Source organism: Blennius ocellaris, assembly GCF_963422515.1.
Source record: "Blennius ocellaris genome assembly, chromosome: 23".
In the NCBI taxonomy this organism is placed as follows: domain Eukaryota; kingdom Metazoa; phylum Chordata; class Actinopteri; order Blenniiformes; family Blenniidae; genus Blennius; species Blennius ocellaris.
The window spans coordinates 3,411,791-3,428,835 of record NC_137672.1 but is presented as its reverse complement, the minus strand read 5'-3'; the positions used below and the strand labels follow the sequence as shown (position 1 = coordinate 3,428,835).

Here is a 17,045-nt window from a genome sequence, read left to right as displayed (position 1 = left end):
ATGTGATGGGATGAGCGGGATGTGACGGGATGAGCGGGATGTGACGGGATGAACAGGATGAACAGGATGTGACGGGATGAACATGATGTGACGGGATGAACAGGATGAACAGGATGTGACGGGATGAACATGATGTGACGGGATGAACAGGATGTGATGGGAAGAACAGGATGTGACGGGATGAACAGGATGTGACAGGGTGAACAGGATGTGACAGAATGAACATGATGAACAGGATGTGATGGGATGAACAGGATGTGACGGGATGAACAAGATGTGACGGGATGAGCGGGATGTGACAGGATGAACAGGATGTGACAGGGTGAACAGGATGTGACGGGATGAACAGGATGTGACGGGATGAACAGGATGTGACAGGGTGAACAGGATGTGACAGAATGAACATGATGAACAGGATGTGACGGGATGAACAGGATGTGACGGGATGAACATGATGAACAGGATGTGACAGAATGAACATGATGAACAGGATGTGACAGGATGAACAGGATGTGACAGGGTGAACAGGATGTGACAGGGTGAACAGGATGTGACGGGATGAACAGGATGTGACAGGGTGAACAGGATGTGACGGGATGAGCGGGATGTGATGGGATGAACAGGATGAACATGATGTGACAGGATGAACAGGATGTGATGGGATGAACAGGATGTGACGGGATGAACAGGATGTGACAGGGTGAACAGGATGTGATGGGATGAACAGGATGTGACAGGGTGAACAGGATGTGATGGGATGAACAGGATGTGACAGGATGAACAGGATGTGACAGAGTGAACAGGATGTGACAGGGTGAACAGGATGTGACAGGGTGAATAGGATGTGACGGGGTGAACAGGATGTGACGGGATGAACAGGATGTGACAGGGTGAACAGGATGTGACGGGATGAACAGGATGTGACGGGGTGAACAGGATGTGACGGGATGAACAGGATGTGACAGAATGAACATGATGAACAGGATGTGACGGGATGAACAGGATGTGACGAGATGAACATGATGAACACGATGTGACAGGATGAACAGGATGTGACGGGATGAGCGGGATGTGACGGGATGAACATGATGAACAGGATGTGACGGGATGAACAGGATGTGATGGGATGAACAGGATGTGACAGGATGAACAGGATGTGACAGAGTGAACAGGATGTGACAGGGTGAACAGGATGTGACAGGGTGAATAGGATGTGACGGGGTGAACAGGATGTGACGGGATGAACAGGATGTGACAGGGTGAACAGGATGTGACGGGATGAACAGGATGTGATGGGATGAGCGGGATGTGACGGGATGAGCGGGATGTGACGGGATGAACAGGATGAACAGGATGTGACGGGATGAACATGATGTGACGGGATGAACAGGATGAACAGGATGTGACGGGATGAACATGATGTGACGGGATGAACAGGATGTGATGGGAAGAACAGGATGTGACGGGATGAACAGGATGTGACAGGGTGAACAGGATGTGACAGAATGAACATGATGAACAGGATGTGATGGGATGAACAGGATGTGACGGGATGAACAAGATGTGACGGGATGAGCGGGATGTGACGGGATGAGCGGGATGTGACGGGATGAACAGGATGTGACAGGGTGAACAGGATGTGACGGGATGAACAGGATGTGACAGGGTGAACAGGATGTGACAGAATGAACATGATGAACAGGATGTGACGGGATGAACAGGATGTGACGGGATGAACATGATGAACAGGATGTGACAGAATGAACATGATGAACAGGATGTGACAGGATGAACAGGATGTGACAGGGTGAACAGGATGTGACAGGGTGAACAGGATGTGACGGGATGAACGGGATGTGACAGGGTGAACAGGATGTGACGGGATGAACAGGATGTGACAGGGTGAACAGGATGTGACGGGATGAGCGGGATGTGACGGGATGAACAGGATGAACATGATGTGACAGGATGAACAGGATGTGATGGGATGAACAGGATGTGACGGGATGAACAGGATGTGACGGGATGAACAGGATGTGATGGGATGAACAGGATGTGACAGGGTGAACAGGATGTGATGGGATGAACAGGATGTGACAGGATGAACAGGATGTGACAGAGTGAACAGGATGTGACAGGGTGAACATGATGAACACGATGTGACAGGATGAACAGGATGTGACGGGATGAGCGGGATGTGACGGGATGAACATGATGAACAGGATGTGACGGGATGAACAGGATGTGATGGGATGAACAGGATGTGACGGGATGAACAGGATGTGATGGGATGAACAGGATGTGACGGGGTGAACAGGATGTGACGGGATGAACAGGATGTGACAGAATGAACATGATGAACAGGATGTGACAGAGTGAACAGGATGTGACAGGGTGAACAGGAACAGGAGGCGGAACTTCAGCAGGAGCTCCTCCTCTCAGGACCAGGAGGAGGAGCTTCAGTAGGAGCTCCTCCTCTCAGGACCAGGAGGAGGAGCTTCAGCAGGAGCTCCTCCTCTCAGGACCAAGAGGAGGAGCTTCAGCATGAGCTCCTCCTCTCAGGACCAGGAGGAGCTTCATCAGGAGCTCCTCCTCTCAGGACCAGGAGGAGGAGCTTCAGCATGAGCTCCTCCTCTCTGGACCAGGAGGAGGAGCTTCAGCAGGAGCTCCTCCTCTCAGGACCAGGAGGCGGAGCTTCAGCAGGAGCTGGACGCTGCTGTTCACAATGAGAAAGTTGAACCTGAGTCCCAAGAGGACTTGACGGCTGCTTCATGTTCTTCACTGAGTCTCTGAGTCGTTCACAGCCCCGCCTACTTTTTACTACTTCCTGTTGTGGGACCAGAGACAGAGTTGGTCCTGGGTGGGCTTTGCTGTACCGTACCCTCCCGCTCTGCCGTACCCTCCCGCTCTGCCGTACCGTACCCTCCCACTCTGCCAAATCGTACCCTCCCGCTCCGCCATACCGTACCCTCCCACTCTGCCAAACCGTACCCTCCCGCTCCACCATACCGTACCCTCCCGCTCTGCCATACCCTACCCTCCCGCTCTGCCATAACCTACCCTCCCACTCTGCCATACCGTACCCTCCCACTCTGCCAAACCGTACCCTCCCGCTCCGCCACACCGTACCCTCCCACTCTGCCATACCCTACCCTCCCGCTCTGCCATACCGTACCCTCCCACTCTGCCATACCGTACACTCCCGCTCCGCCATACCGTGCCCTCCCGCTCTGCCATACCCTACCCTCCCGCTCTGCCCTACCGTACCCTCCCACTCTGCCATACCGTACCCTCCCGCTCTGCCATACCGTACCCTCCCGCTTCCCGTCACCTCCTTTGCCACCAGACCGAGGCTACACATGGAGGTTCAGTGAGGGCGAGGGCCGGTGAGGTTCTGCTCAAAGCACCAAAGATCAGCTCAGAAACCTCAAGAGGTCCAGAACATTCCAGAGGAAGAACTGGACCCAGACCACAGCGTGAACCTGGATCGGCTCCAGCATGATGACCAGGACCAGCAGGAGGTTCTTCTCCACCACCTGAGGGAACAAAGCGGAGCTCCAACCAGTCACAGGTGTTGCGGTCCAGCAGGTGGGGGTGGGTGGAGGCGGTACCTGGACCAGGCGAGGAAGCAGCGGCGCCGCTTCGATGCCGTCGGCGATGTGGAAGAGCTCCAGGACGGACAGCAGCTGGCACAGGCTCATCACCAGGCCCACCGAGTAGAAGGTGTCTGCCAGGGCGCCTGAGGGCCAAACATGGAGGCTTCAGGTCCTGCTGCCACCTCAGACCCCCCCCCCCCCCCCTCCCACCCCCACCCCCCCCCCCGGTCCCTCCTCCACCCACCTGCTCCAAAGGTGAAGAGCCGGGCCAGGGTGTTGGCCAGGATCCACGTGTGGCCGCAGAACTGGAACAGGTTGTAGGTGAAGATGTAGGAGCGTCTGAAGCTGGGCCTGCAGGACCACACATTCTGGTTCAGAAGCAGAGAAGTGGTCCCTGGAGGAACCAACCCTTCTCTTCAGAACCATGACGGTTCTGCTGGTGTGGACCGGGAATCAGTGTTTGGTCCAGGGACTCTTCAGGTCCAGGGTCCCCGTTACAAACCACCGCTGCTGAGTCCATCCTGGACCAGCGTGACCCCCGTCTGGTCCCTGGTCCAGTCTTGTCAGGTTCTCCGTTGGTCTGCTTCAGTCCAGTTTCAAGTTTCAGGTCTAGTGTGAACCGTCTCCTCATGTGTTTCACTTCTCTGGTCCTCATGTTTCATACTTTCCTCTGGTCCTCATGTGTTTCACTTCTCTGGTCCTCATGTGTTTCACTTCTCTGGTCCTCATGTTTCATACTTTCCTCTGGTCCTCATGTTTCATACTTTCCTCTGGTCCTCATGTTTCATGCTTTCCTCTGGTCCTCATGTTTCATACTTTCCTCTGGTCCTCATGTTTCATACTTTCCTCTGATCCTCATGTGTTTCACTTCTCTGGTCCTCATGTTTCATACTTTCCTCTGATCCTCATGTGTTTCACTTCTCTGGTCCTCATGTTTCATACTTTCCTCTGGTCCTCACGTTTCATACTTTCCTCTGGTCCTCATGTTTCATACTTTCCTCTGGTCCTCACGTTTCATACTTTCCTCTGGTCCTCATGTTTCATACTTTCCTCTGATCCTCATGTTTCATACTTTCCTCTGGTCCTCATGTTTCATACTTTCCTCTGGTCCTCATGTTTCATACTTTCCTCTGGTCCTCACGTTTCATACTTTCCTCTGGTCCTCATGTTTCATACTTTCCTCTGGTCCTCATGTTTCATACTTTCCTCTGGTCCTCATGTTTCATACTTTCCTCTGATCCTCATGTTTCATACTTTCCTCATGTTTCATACTTTCCTCTGGTCCTCATGTTTCATACTTTCCTCATGTTTCATACTTTCCTCTGGTCCTCATGTTTCATACTTTCCTCTGATCCTCATGTTTCATACTTTCCTCATGTTTCATACTTTCCTCTGATCCTCATGTTTCATACTTTCCTCATGTTTCATACTTTCCTCTGATCCTCATGTTTCATACTTTCCTCTGGTCCTCATGTGTTTCACTTCTCTGGTCCTCATGTTTCATACGTTCCTCAGACGTCTCTGGAGAACGTTCCTCTCATCAGGTCTGGTGAACTTGATCCATGTGGAGTTCCGCTGGAGGTTTTAATCTTCTGTTCATTACAACCATCCACTTTGACTTTTGACATTTTTATGTGACAACAAAGAACAACCCAGTATTTTTTTTTAAAACAAGCAGGTAGTTTCACGTCCAGTTTATCTGCATCATGTCTTCATGTGTCTGGTAACAGCCTTACAGTTGAGAAGGAAGTGTTGCAGGAACAGAATGTTTTGTCGACGCTGCAACAGCAGCAGTATCAGACAGATTGAGACAGGTTGCATGAAGCCTGTCACTTTCCACCACACCCCCAATCCGCCACATTCCTGCAGCTCTCGCTTACTCACATTGTGATCTGCAGGGAGACGATCAGCCCAGAAGTCAGCCTGACCTCCACCCTGCTTCCTGCTGCGCTTCACCTCCTTCTCCTCCTGCTGCAGCTCGTCGTCAGGCTGCACTCGTTCTGCACTCGTTCTGCAGCAGGAAGTGAACAGATCCTCCAGTCTGGGGTTCTGGTGCAGGGACGAGGTCTGGATCCCAGCAGGAAGCCGTCGTCTGAGGCTCCACCAATGGCAGCACAGGACACCACGAGCTGAGGGCTGTCTCTCTCTCACACACACACACACGCACACACACACACACACGCACACACACACACACACACACTTACTTATCACTTAAAATCTCTTGGAAATTATTAACGCAGGTTGAACCATGTTTGACTCTTTCCTCAAAAGCTCTTCAGTCGTTTGTGTTCATCTTCAGCTGAAGAGTCACGAGAAATTATAACTAGATAATTGTAATTAATTTATTATTTCAAATTGCTCATTAACTGTTTAGTATATCTTATGAGACTGATATGATTGATAGGGATGAGCGAGTACACCACTATCTATCTGTTCAACCATCTAAATCAGGGGTGTCAAACGTACGGCCCGCGGGCCAGATCCGGCCCGCGAGATGTTTATGTGAAGTATAAAAACGAGCTGCAATTTGTCAATAAACTGCTGTTCTAATTGCGTCCACTGGGTGGCGCACTAGCAATTGTGTTCAGGAAACACCCCCGGTTTATTCCGGGGCAGAGCAAGCAAGCAAGGTCAAGCAAGCGCAGCCAATCAGGACGAGCTACTTTGTGTTTTGTCCGCCCTAATTATTACGGCTTCTACTTTTAGCATTATAAGCTTTGTCACCCTCCTTGTCCCAATATGTCACCGTCAAAAAAGATTAAAGTCGCAGAGTGCAGAGTTCCAAGAAAAATGGTCATCCTCCTATTTTTTTCACAGAAGTGAAGGGAAAGCAGTATGTTTGGTGTGTTCACATGTTGCAGTGCTGAAAGAATACAACCTTCATCGCCACTACGTGAATCTTCATGCCGACAAATATGACACATTCCCAGGACAGCAGAGAAACGAGAAGGTGGATGAACTGTTGTCGGGTCTGAAGAAACAGCAGTCTGTTTTTACTCACAGCCGAGATGTCAGTGACGCCGCGGTGAAAGCTAGCTACATCATTGCTAACGAAATTGCCGTTGCTTCAAAACCATTTAGTGAGGGTGAATTCATTAAAACATGCACGGTGAAGGCAGCGGAGGTCTTGACCCTGAAAAGACACAGACTTTTGCAAATATCAGCCTGACAAGAAACACCATTGCAGACAGGATTTCCCATCTTTCCGTGGATTTGGACAGCCAGTTAAAGAACAAAGTAAACGCCTCTATTGCCTTTTCAGTTGCAGTCCATGAAAGCACGGACATTACAGATGTTGCACAACTGGCCATTTTCATCCGCGGAGTAGACGATACATTGATCGTCACCGAAGAGTTTGTGGAGTTGGTGCCAATGTCAGATACAACGACAGCCGCTGATATTTTCGGCCCCCTGGACCGGGTCGGAGTGGACTCTGGCCAGGTTCCCCAACTTGACAGCCTCGCTGCAAAGCTGTTGTTCATGTTTGGAACCACGTATCTTTGTGAGCAAGTTTTCTCTGTAATGAGCATTAATAAAACAAAGCTGCGCTCCAGGCTCACGCACAGCCACTTGAATCACATCCTGAAGTTGTCTGTCACTCAGAATGTGACGCCTGATATTGATGCGCTGCTAAAAGCTAAAAGATGCAGGTATCGGGAGTCAAATAATCAATGCAACCCCACTCAAAGTGCTGCATGAGACACCTTCATATAGTGCTGTGATCTATGACACAGTTCTGTGAATCACTGTGTTTGTGTTCTTTGTCGTCAGAATTTTCAAAAAACTTGAAGGGATTTATGATCAATAGTATTGTTGTTTGCACTATTTTGGACACACTGTCCTCAGGCTCCAGCTTTGTCTTTATATGTTTTTCTGTTGATGTGCTATTGTTTTTAATTTAATTTATTTTTGTTTTATTTGTATATTTAACCTATTCTTGATTTGTGACGGGTTCTTGCACTTGTTTGTGCAACAGGATTTTATTATTTTTATCTACATTGCTGCCTGAGAAATGACACCCTGATGTAGTTCTGTGGTCTGTGATCCTGTTCTGGTTCTGTGAAATACCGAGGCATTGTGTGATCTTTGTCCTCAGAATTTTGTTAACAGTGTTTTATGATTTATAGTGATGATGTGTTTGTACTATTTTGGACAGTATTAAAACAAAGAAAGCAATATGAACATGTTGTTTTTAAGTTATATACCATGATTTTACTGGTCCGGCCCACTTGGGAATAGATTTTCCTCCATGTGGCTCCTGAGCTCAAATGAGTTTGACACCACTGATCTAAATGAACTGTATCTGCATCCGTACTGTGAGTGGGCGGGGCCTAAACCGGAAGTGGGCGTAACTTAATTGAAACCGGGTGGGGCTTAAATCTGTACCTTATTGTAAGTCTGAAATATATATGGATTGATCAGCAATTGCTTTATTTACTGTTTATTTTTTTAGTAAAGTACCCTTATTGAATTGTTTCTGATATTTTAGCACATACAATAGACAAACCAAAAAAACCAACAAAAGCAAGGGCGAACAGTCAAGATGATATAATACTCTGCATCACTAATACATTATGTTCCCAACCAGTATTTAAAAGAAAAAAGGCAAGCGGGACACACGTCTCACTGTCCAGAAATGTGATCAACTCAGGAAAGATAGTCCAAGAAAGGTGGCCAGATGTTGGAACATGTATGAAGACAGCCCGTCATGCTGTAAGGAATCCTCTCCATGTGCAGGACGCTGGTGAGGTCTGCAGCCAGGTTTTAAACTCAGGTCCATTTCCAGAGCTTCAATCTTGTTTCTTAGTAATGATCATTCCATACGATCACTGTACACCGAGAGAGAGAGACTGTATATCCAGTCTAGCTGCTGCTGCCCAATTTATTCAAATCAATCATTGTTCAATAATAAATCATTTTTGATCATTTATTAACTTTTATGAATCCCAACTTAAATCCCAACAATATGATGTGGCAGCTACACAACAGCAACCAAGAATGCCTCAATATGAGGAATTTCTCATCTTTAATCATATTTTAATGACCTGGAACCAGGTGTGAATGTTTGCAGGCTGGTTGTGATGATAATGACCCTCGTTCACACATGTGCTGCTAAGTCTGTTCATCCTACAGCCACAAATATCCTGATTGGATTTGATCTAATCTGACAGGACGGGTCACACCATTGTTCCAGGTCATCACACGCACAGATACATGAAGTACAAACTGTCTGTGGACCCGGCGGTGAATTCTACATGGACGTGTTCTCATCTCTGGTGCGTGTTTACACCAGTAGACTGAAGAGATCTTTGAGAAGAAACTCCTGCAGAGGTTTTGGATGCAAACTAACAGATCTGTGAGGAGAGGTGTGTTTACTGCGTTGCAGTGCTGCAGAAGATCTGAACACTGATCCATCTTCTCAATACATGGTAGGAAACGTCTTCTGTCAACCGTTAGAATGGGAGTAAAACTGCTGCATGTACAAAAAGGCCTAGAAAGAAGGTCTATAATGAAACATTCTGCAGACACATTAAAATATTCTTACAGGTGTGAAAAGGTGCTCAATAATACAATAATGCATTGTATGCAATGAACTCTGGTTTTAAGATCACACAGTAGTGAGAACCTATGAAATTATGCATTCATTTCTAAACAAACAAAAAACAACAGTTAGCATCTCACTGATTGTATTTATTTTTAATTACTGAAAGTCATTACCAATTAATAAAATGGTACAAATGTTGTTAATAAATTTAATAAGATACATTTTTATAATTTGTCTGTACATTTCTTTAAACTATTTATTTATTATTTATGATGTGTTTGTTTATTTATTTGTCTGTTTGTTTATTTATTTTGTGAAAGCACCTCACGAAGGCTACTGGACACTTACAGCACATCTGAAGGTTGAATGGTCTCAAAATGATCCCACCAATTTGCCCCATTAAACATCAAATGTGATTGTCATTTCCAGTGTTGGGCGTAACGGCGTTTAAATATAATGGCGTTACTAACGGAGTTACTTTACCAGTAACGGAGTAATCTAACAAATGACTTTGATGGCTGAGGCCACGCTGTTCTTGTTACTTGGCATGTAGCGGCCCGGTACGTTGTAAAGCCGCCTGATCAGCCGCGGCTTCCTCACACTAGTTTCTGTGAAGTGACTGAGTGACAGCAGAGGACAGGGAGAGAAAGACGCATTTCTGCTGGCGAAAGAGTAAAGTGGGCGGAGCCTCTGCACACGCTGAGCCCATGTATGCTTAGTTTGCATCAAAACAACAGGAGACAAAAACAGGAGCAGCTCAAAGACAACGTTTTCAGGCTGGAAGTACCGACACTATTTTTCATTTATTGAAACAAAAGGAAAAAATGTAAACATAAGATGCACCCTGTGTCCTGGAAGGAAGGTATTGTCTACGTCCACGTGCAGTAACTGTAATGTAATGGAACATTTCTCATGATGTTGTGGCTCTATTGCCCTCGTTGCTGCTCTCAAACCCAGCGAGAGCCCCAGTGAGGACAGTTGAGCCTGAGTCATTTAGAACTCTGGTTAATAAGAACCCAGCAGGCGCAGGAGTCTCTACCCCCCCCCACCCCCCCCACCCCCCCCCCCCCCACCCCCCCCCCCCCCACCCCCAACACCCCCCCCCAACCCCCGGGTCGAAAATCATTTATGAAATTCTTGGACGTGGAGTATACTAAAATGAAAACTCAGTTAAAGAAAACATTTGAGGAGTCCGAATACAGATTTAAGCCCCACCCCGTTTCAATCTGGCCACGCCCACTCCCAGTTAAGGCCCCGCCCATTCCGAGTACAGAAGGATACAGATCATTTAGATGGTAGAACAGATACAGATAGTGGTGAACTTGCTCATCCCTACTGTGAACATCCAGGAAGTCGACATCTCACCTGAAGAAACATCTGGTCCCTCTCACTTTACTGAAACACACCTGGACTCTGTCAACTAGTTTATTAGCTTTTATTAGATAGCCAGTAACCTACCAATACCAACTAGTTTTATTAGCTCATAACCTGCCAGTAACCTGCCAATACCAACTAGTTTTATTAGCTCATAACCTGTCAGTAACCTGCCAATACCAACTAGTTTTATTAGCTCATAACCTGTCAGTAACCTGCCAATACCAACTAGTTTTATTAGCTCATAACCTGTCAGTAACCTGCCAATACCAACTAGTTTTATTAGCTCATAACCTGTCAGTAACCTGCCAATACCAACTAGTTTTATTAGCTCATAACCTGCCAGTAACCTGCCAATACCAACTAGTTTTATTAGCTCATAACCTGCCAGTAACCTGCCAATACCAACTAGTTTTATTAGCTCATAACCTGTCAGTAACCTGCCAATACCAACTAGTTTTATTAGCTCATAACCTGTCAGTAACCTGCCAATACCAACTAGTTTTATTAGCTCATAACCTGTCAGTAACCTGCCAATACCAACTAGTTTTAATAGCTCATAACCTGTCAGTAACCTGCCAATACCAACTAGTTTTATTAGCTCATAACCTGTCAGTAACCTGCCAATACCAACTAGTTTTATTAGCTCATAACCTGTCAGTAACCTGCCAATACCAACTAGTTTTATTAGCTCATAACCTGCCAGTAACCTGCCAATACCAACTAGTTTTATTAGCTCATAACCTGTCAGTAACCTGCCAATACCAACTAGTTTCATTAGCTCATAACCTGCCAGTAACCTGCCAATACCAACTAGTTTTATTAGCTCATAACCTGCCAGTAACCTGCCAATACCAACTAGTTTTATTAGCTCACAACCTGCCAGTAACCTGCCAATACCAACTAGTTTCATTAGCTCACAACCTGCCAGTAACCTGCCAATACCAACTAGTTTTATTAGCTCATAACCTGCCAGTAACCTGCCAACACCAACTAGTTTTATTAGCTCATAACCTGCCAGTAACCTGCCAATACCAACTAGTTTCATTAGCTCATAACCTGCCAGTAACCTGCCAATACCAACTAGTTTTAATAGCTCATAACCTGTCAGTAACCTGCCAATACCAACTAGTTTTATTAGCTCATAACCTGCCAGTAACCTGCCAATACCAACTAGTTTTATTAGCTCATAACCTGCCAGCAACCTGCCAATACCAACTAGTTTTATTAGCTCATAACCTGCCAGTAACCTGCCAATACCAACTAGTTTTATTAGCTCATAACCTGCCAGTAACCTGCCAATACCAACTAGTTTTATTAGCTCATAACCTGTCAGTAACCTGCCAATACCAACTAGTTTTATTAGCTCATAACCTGCCAGTAACCTGCCAATACCAACTAGTTTTATTAGCTCATAACCTGCCAGTAACCTGCCAATACCAACTAGTATTATTAGCTCATAACCTGCCAGTAACCTGCCAATACCAACTAGTTTTATTAGCTCATAACCTGTCAGTAACCTGCCAATACCAACTAGTTTTATTAGCTCATAACCTGCCAGTAACCTGCCAATACCAACTAGTTTTATTAGCTCATAACCTGTCAGTAACCTGCCAATACCAACTAGTTTTATTAGCTCATAACCTGTCAGTAACCTGCCAATACCAACTAGTTTTATTAGCTCATAACCTGCCAGTAACCTGCCAATACCAACTAGTTTTATTAGCTCATAACCTGCCAGTAACCTGCCAATACCAACTAGTTTTATTAGCTCATAACCTGCCAGTAACCTGCCAATACCAACTAGTTTTATTAGCTTATAACCTGCCAGTAACCTGCCAATACCAACTAGTTTTATTAGCTCATAACCTGCCAGTAACCTGCCAATACCAACTAGTTTTATTAGCTTATAACCTGCCAGTAACCTGCCAATACCAACTAGTTTTATTAGCTCATAACCTGCCAGTAACCTGCCAATACCAACTAGTTTTATTAGCTTATAACCTGCCAGTAACCTGCCAATACCAACTAGTTTTATTAGCTCATAACCTGTCAGTAACCTGCCAATACCAACTAGTTTTATTAGCTCATAACCTGCCAGTAACCTGCCAATACCAACTAGTTTTATTAGCTCATAACCTGCCAGTAACCTGCCAATACCAACTAGTTTTATTAGCTTATAACCTGCCAGTAACCTGCCAATACCAACTAGTTTTATTAGCTCATAACCTGCCAGTAACCTGCCAATACCAACTAGTTTTATTAGCTCATAACCTGCCAGTAACCTGCCAATACCAACTAGTTTTATTAGCTTATAACCTGCCAGTAACCTGCCAATACCAACTAGTTTTATTAGCTCATAACCTGCCAGTAACCTGCCAATACCAACTAGTTTTATTAGCTCATAACCTGTCAGTAACCTGCCAATACCAACTAGTTTTATTAGCTCATAACCTGCCAGTAACCTGCCAATACCAACTAGTTTTATTAGCTCATAACCTGCCAGTAACCTGCCAATACCAACTAGTTTTATTAGCTCATAACCTGCCAGTAACCTGCCAATACCAACTAGTTTTATTAGCTCATAACCTGTCAGTAACCTGCCAATACCAACTAGTTTTATTAGCTCATAACCTGTCAGTAACCTGCCAATACCAACTAGTTTTATTAGCTCATAACCTGCCAGTAACCTGCCAATACCAACTAGTTTTATTAGCTCATAACCTGCCAGTAACCTGCCAATACCAACTAGTTTTATTAGCTCATAACCTGCCAGTAACCTGCCAATACCAACTAGTTTTATTAGCTCATAACCTGTCAGTAACCTGCCAATACCAACTAGTTTTATTAGCTCATAACCTGTCAGTAACCTGCCAATACCAACTAGTTTTATTAGCTCATAACCTGTCAGTAACCTGCCAATACCAACTAGTTTTATTAGCTCATAACCTGTCAGTAACCTGCCAATACCAACTAGTTTTATTAGCTCATAACCTGTCAGTAACCTGCCAATACCAACTAGTTTTATTAGCTTATAACCTGCCAGTAACCTGCCAATACCAACTAGTTTTATTAGCTCATAACCTGCCAGTAACCTGCCAATACCAACTAGTTTTATTAGCTCATAACCTGTCAGTAACCTGCCAATACCAACTAGTTTTATTCGCTCATAACCTGTCAGTAACCTGCCAATACCAACTAGTTTTATTAGCTCATAACCTGCCAGTAACCTGCCAATACCAACTAGTTTTATTAGCTCATAACCTGCCAGTAACCTGCCAATACCAACTAGTTTCATTAGCTCACAACCTGCCAGTAACCTGCCAATACCAACTAGTTTTATTAGCTCATAACCTGCCAGTAACCTGCCAACACCAACTAGTTTTATTAGCTCATAACCTGCCAGTAACCTGCCAATACCAACTAGTTTCATTAGCTCACAACCTGCCAGTAACCTGCCAATACCAACTAGTTTCATTAGCTCACAACCTGCCAGTAACCTGCCAATACCAACTAGTTTTATTAGCTCATAACCTGCCAGTAACCTGCCAACACCAACTAGTTTTATTAGCTCATAACCTGCCAGTAACCTGCCAATACCAACTAGTTTCATTAGCTCATAACCTGCCAGTAACCTGCCAATACCAACTAGTTTTAATAGCTCATAACCTGTCAGTAACCTGCCAATACCAACTAGTTTTATTAGCTCATAACCTGCCAGTAACCTGCCAATACCAACTAGTTTTATTAGCTCATAACCTGCCAGCAACCTGCCAATACCAACTAGTTTTATTAGCTCATAACCTGCCAGTAACCTGCCAATACCAACTAGTTTTATTAGCTCATAACCTGCCAGTAACCTGCCAATACCAACTAGTTTTATTAGCTCATAACCTGTCAGTAACCTGCCAATACCAACTAGTTTTATTAGCTCATAACCTGCCAGTAACCTGCCAATACCAACTAGTTTTATTAGCTCATAACCTGCCAGTAACCTGCCAATACCAACTAGTATTATTAGCTCATAACCTGCCAGTAACCTGCCAATACCAACTAGTTTTATTAGCTCATAACCTGTCAGTAACCTGCCAATACCAACTAGTTTTATTAGCTCATAACCTGCCAGTAACCTGCCAATACCAACTAGTTTTATTAGCTCATAACCTGTCAGTAACCTGCCAATACCAACTAGTTTTATTAGCTCATAACCTGTCAGTAACCTGCCAATACCAACTAGTTTTATTAGCTCATAACCTGCCAGTAACCTGCCAATACCAACTAGTTTTATTAGCTCATAACCTGCCAGTAACCTGCCAATACCAACTAGTTTTATTAGCTCATAACCTGCCAGTAACCTGCCAATACCAACTAGTTTTATTAGCTTATAACCTGCCAGTAACCTGCCAATACCAACTAGTTTTATTAGCTCATAACCTGCCAGTAACCTGCCAATACCAACTAGTTTTATTAGCTTATAACCTGCCAGTAACCTGCCAATACCAACTAGTTTTATTAGCTCATAACCTGCCAGTAACCTGCCAATACCAACTAGTTTTATTAGCTTATAACCTGCCAGTAACCTGCCAATACCAACTAGTTTTATTAGCTCATAACCTGTCAGTAACCTGCCAATACCAACTAGTTTTATTAGCTCATAACCTGCCAGTAACCTGCCAATACCAACTAGTTTTATTAGCTCATAACCTGCCAGTAACCTGCCAATACCAACTAGTTTTATTAGCTTATAACCTGCCAGTAACCTGCCAATACCAACTAGTTTTATTAGCTCATAACCTGCCAGTAACCTGCCAATACCAACTAGTTTTATTAGCTCATAACCTGCCAGTAACCTGCCAATACCAACTAGTTTTATTAGCTTATAACCTGCCAGTAACCTGCCAATACCAACTAGTTTTATTAGCTCATAACCTGCCAGTAACCTGCCAATACCAACTAGTTTTATTAGCTCATAACCTGTCAGTAACCTGCCAATACCAACTAGTTTTATTAGCTCATAACCTGCCAGTAACCTGCCAATACCAACTAGTTTTATTAGCTCATAACCTGCCAGTAACCTGCCAATACCAACTAGTTTTATTAGCTCATAACCTGCCAGTAACCTGCCAATACCAACTAGTTTTATTAGCTCATAACCTGTCAGTAACCTGCCAATACCAACTAGTTTTATTAGCTCATAACCTGTCAGTAACCTGCCAATACCAACTAGTTTTATTAGCTCATAACCTGCCAGTAACCTGCCAATACCAACTAGTTTTATTAGCTCATAACCTGCCAGTAACCTGCCAATACCAACTAGTTTTATTAGCTCATAACCTGCCAGTAACCTGCCAATACCAACTAGTTTTATTAGCTCATAACCTGTCAGTAACCTGCCAATACCAACTAGTTTTATTAGCTCATAACCTGTCAGTAACCTGCCAATACCAACTAGTTTTATTAGCTCATAACCTGTCAGTAACCTGCCAATACCAACTAGTTTTATTAGCTCATAACCTGTCAGTAACCTGCCAATACCAACTAGTTTTATTAGCTCATAACCTGTCAGTAACCTGCCAATACCAACTAGTTTTATTAGCTTATAACCTGCCAGTAACCTGCCAATACCAACTAGTTTTATTAGCTCATAACCTGCCAGTAACCTGCCAATACCAACTAGTTTTATTAGCTCATAACCTGCCAGTAACCTGCCAATACCAACTAGTTTTATTAGCTTATAACCTGCCAGTAACCTGCCAATACCAACTAGTTTTATTAGCTCATAACCTGTCAGTAACCTGCCAATACCAACTAGTTTTATTAGCTCATAACCTGCCAGTAACCTGCCAATACCAACTAGTTTTATTAGCTCATAACCTGTCAGTAACCTGCCAATACCAACTAGTTTTATTAGCTCATAACCTGTCAGTAACCTGCCAATACCAACTAGTTTTATTAGCTCATAACCTGCCAATACCAACTAGTTTTATTAGCTCATAACCTGTCAGTAACCTGCCAATACCAACTAGTTTTATTAGCTCATAACCTGCCAGTAACCTGCCAATACCAACTAGTTTTATTAGCTCATAACCTGTCAGTAACCTGCCAATACCAACTAGTTTTATTAGCTCATAACCTGTCAGTAACCTGCCAATACCAACTAGTTTTATTAGCTCATAACCTGTCAGTAACCTGCCAATACCAACTAGTTTTATTAGCTTATAACCTGCCAGTAACCTGCCAATACCAACTAGTTTTATTAGCTCATAACCTGCCAGTAACCTGCCAATACCAACTAGTTTTATTAGCTCATAACCTGCCAGTAACCTGCCAATACCAACTAGTTTTATTAGCTTATAACCTGCCAGTAACCTGCCAATACCAACTAGTTTTATTAGCTCATAACCTGCCAGTAACCTGCCAATACCAACTAGTTTTATTAGCTTATAACCTGCCAGTAACCTGCCAATACCAACTAGTTTTATTAGCTCATAACCTGTCAGTAACCTGCCAATACCAACTAGTTTTAT

At 44.4% G+C, this 17,045-nt stretch overlaps 1 protein-coding gene across 1 annotated transcript in view; it reads right to left on the bottom strand.

The window, feature by feature from the left end:
- Positions 1–5,602, bottom strand: part of hacd4 (3-hydroxyacyl-CoA dehydratase 4) — a 12,771-nt gene extending 7,169 nt beyond the window's left edge. The window contains exons 1-4 of the mRNA XM_080519229.1: positions 5,481–5,602; positions 3,841–3,947; positions 3,612–3,739; positions 3,427–3,536 (exon numbers count right to left, since the gene is read on the bottom strand). Of these exons, the coding sequence (XP_080375355.1) occupies positions 3,427–3,536; positions 3,612–3,739; positions 3,841–3,947; positions 5,481–5,482 (347 nt within the window). The 5' untranslated portion in view covers positions 5,483–5,602. The remainder of the gene's footprint in view (positions 1–3,426; positions 3,537–3,611; positions 3,740–3,840; positions 3,948–5,480) is intronic.
- Between the last annotated feature and the right edge of the window lie 11,443 nt (positions 5,603–17,045).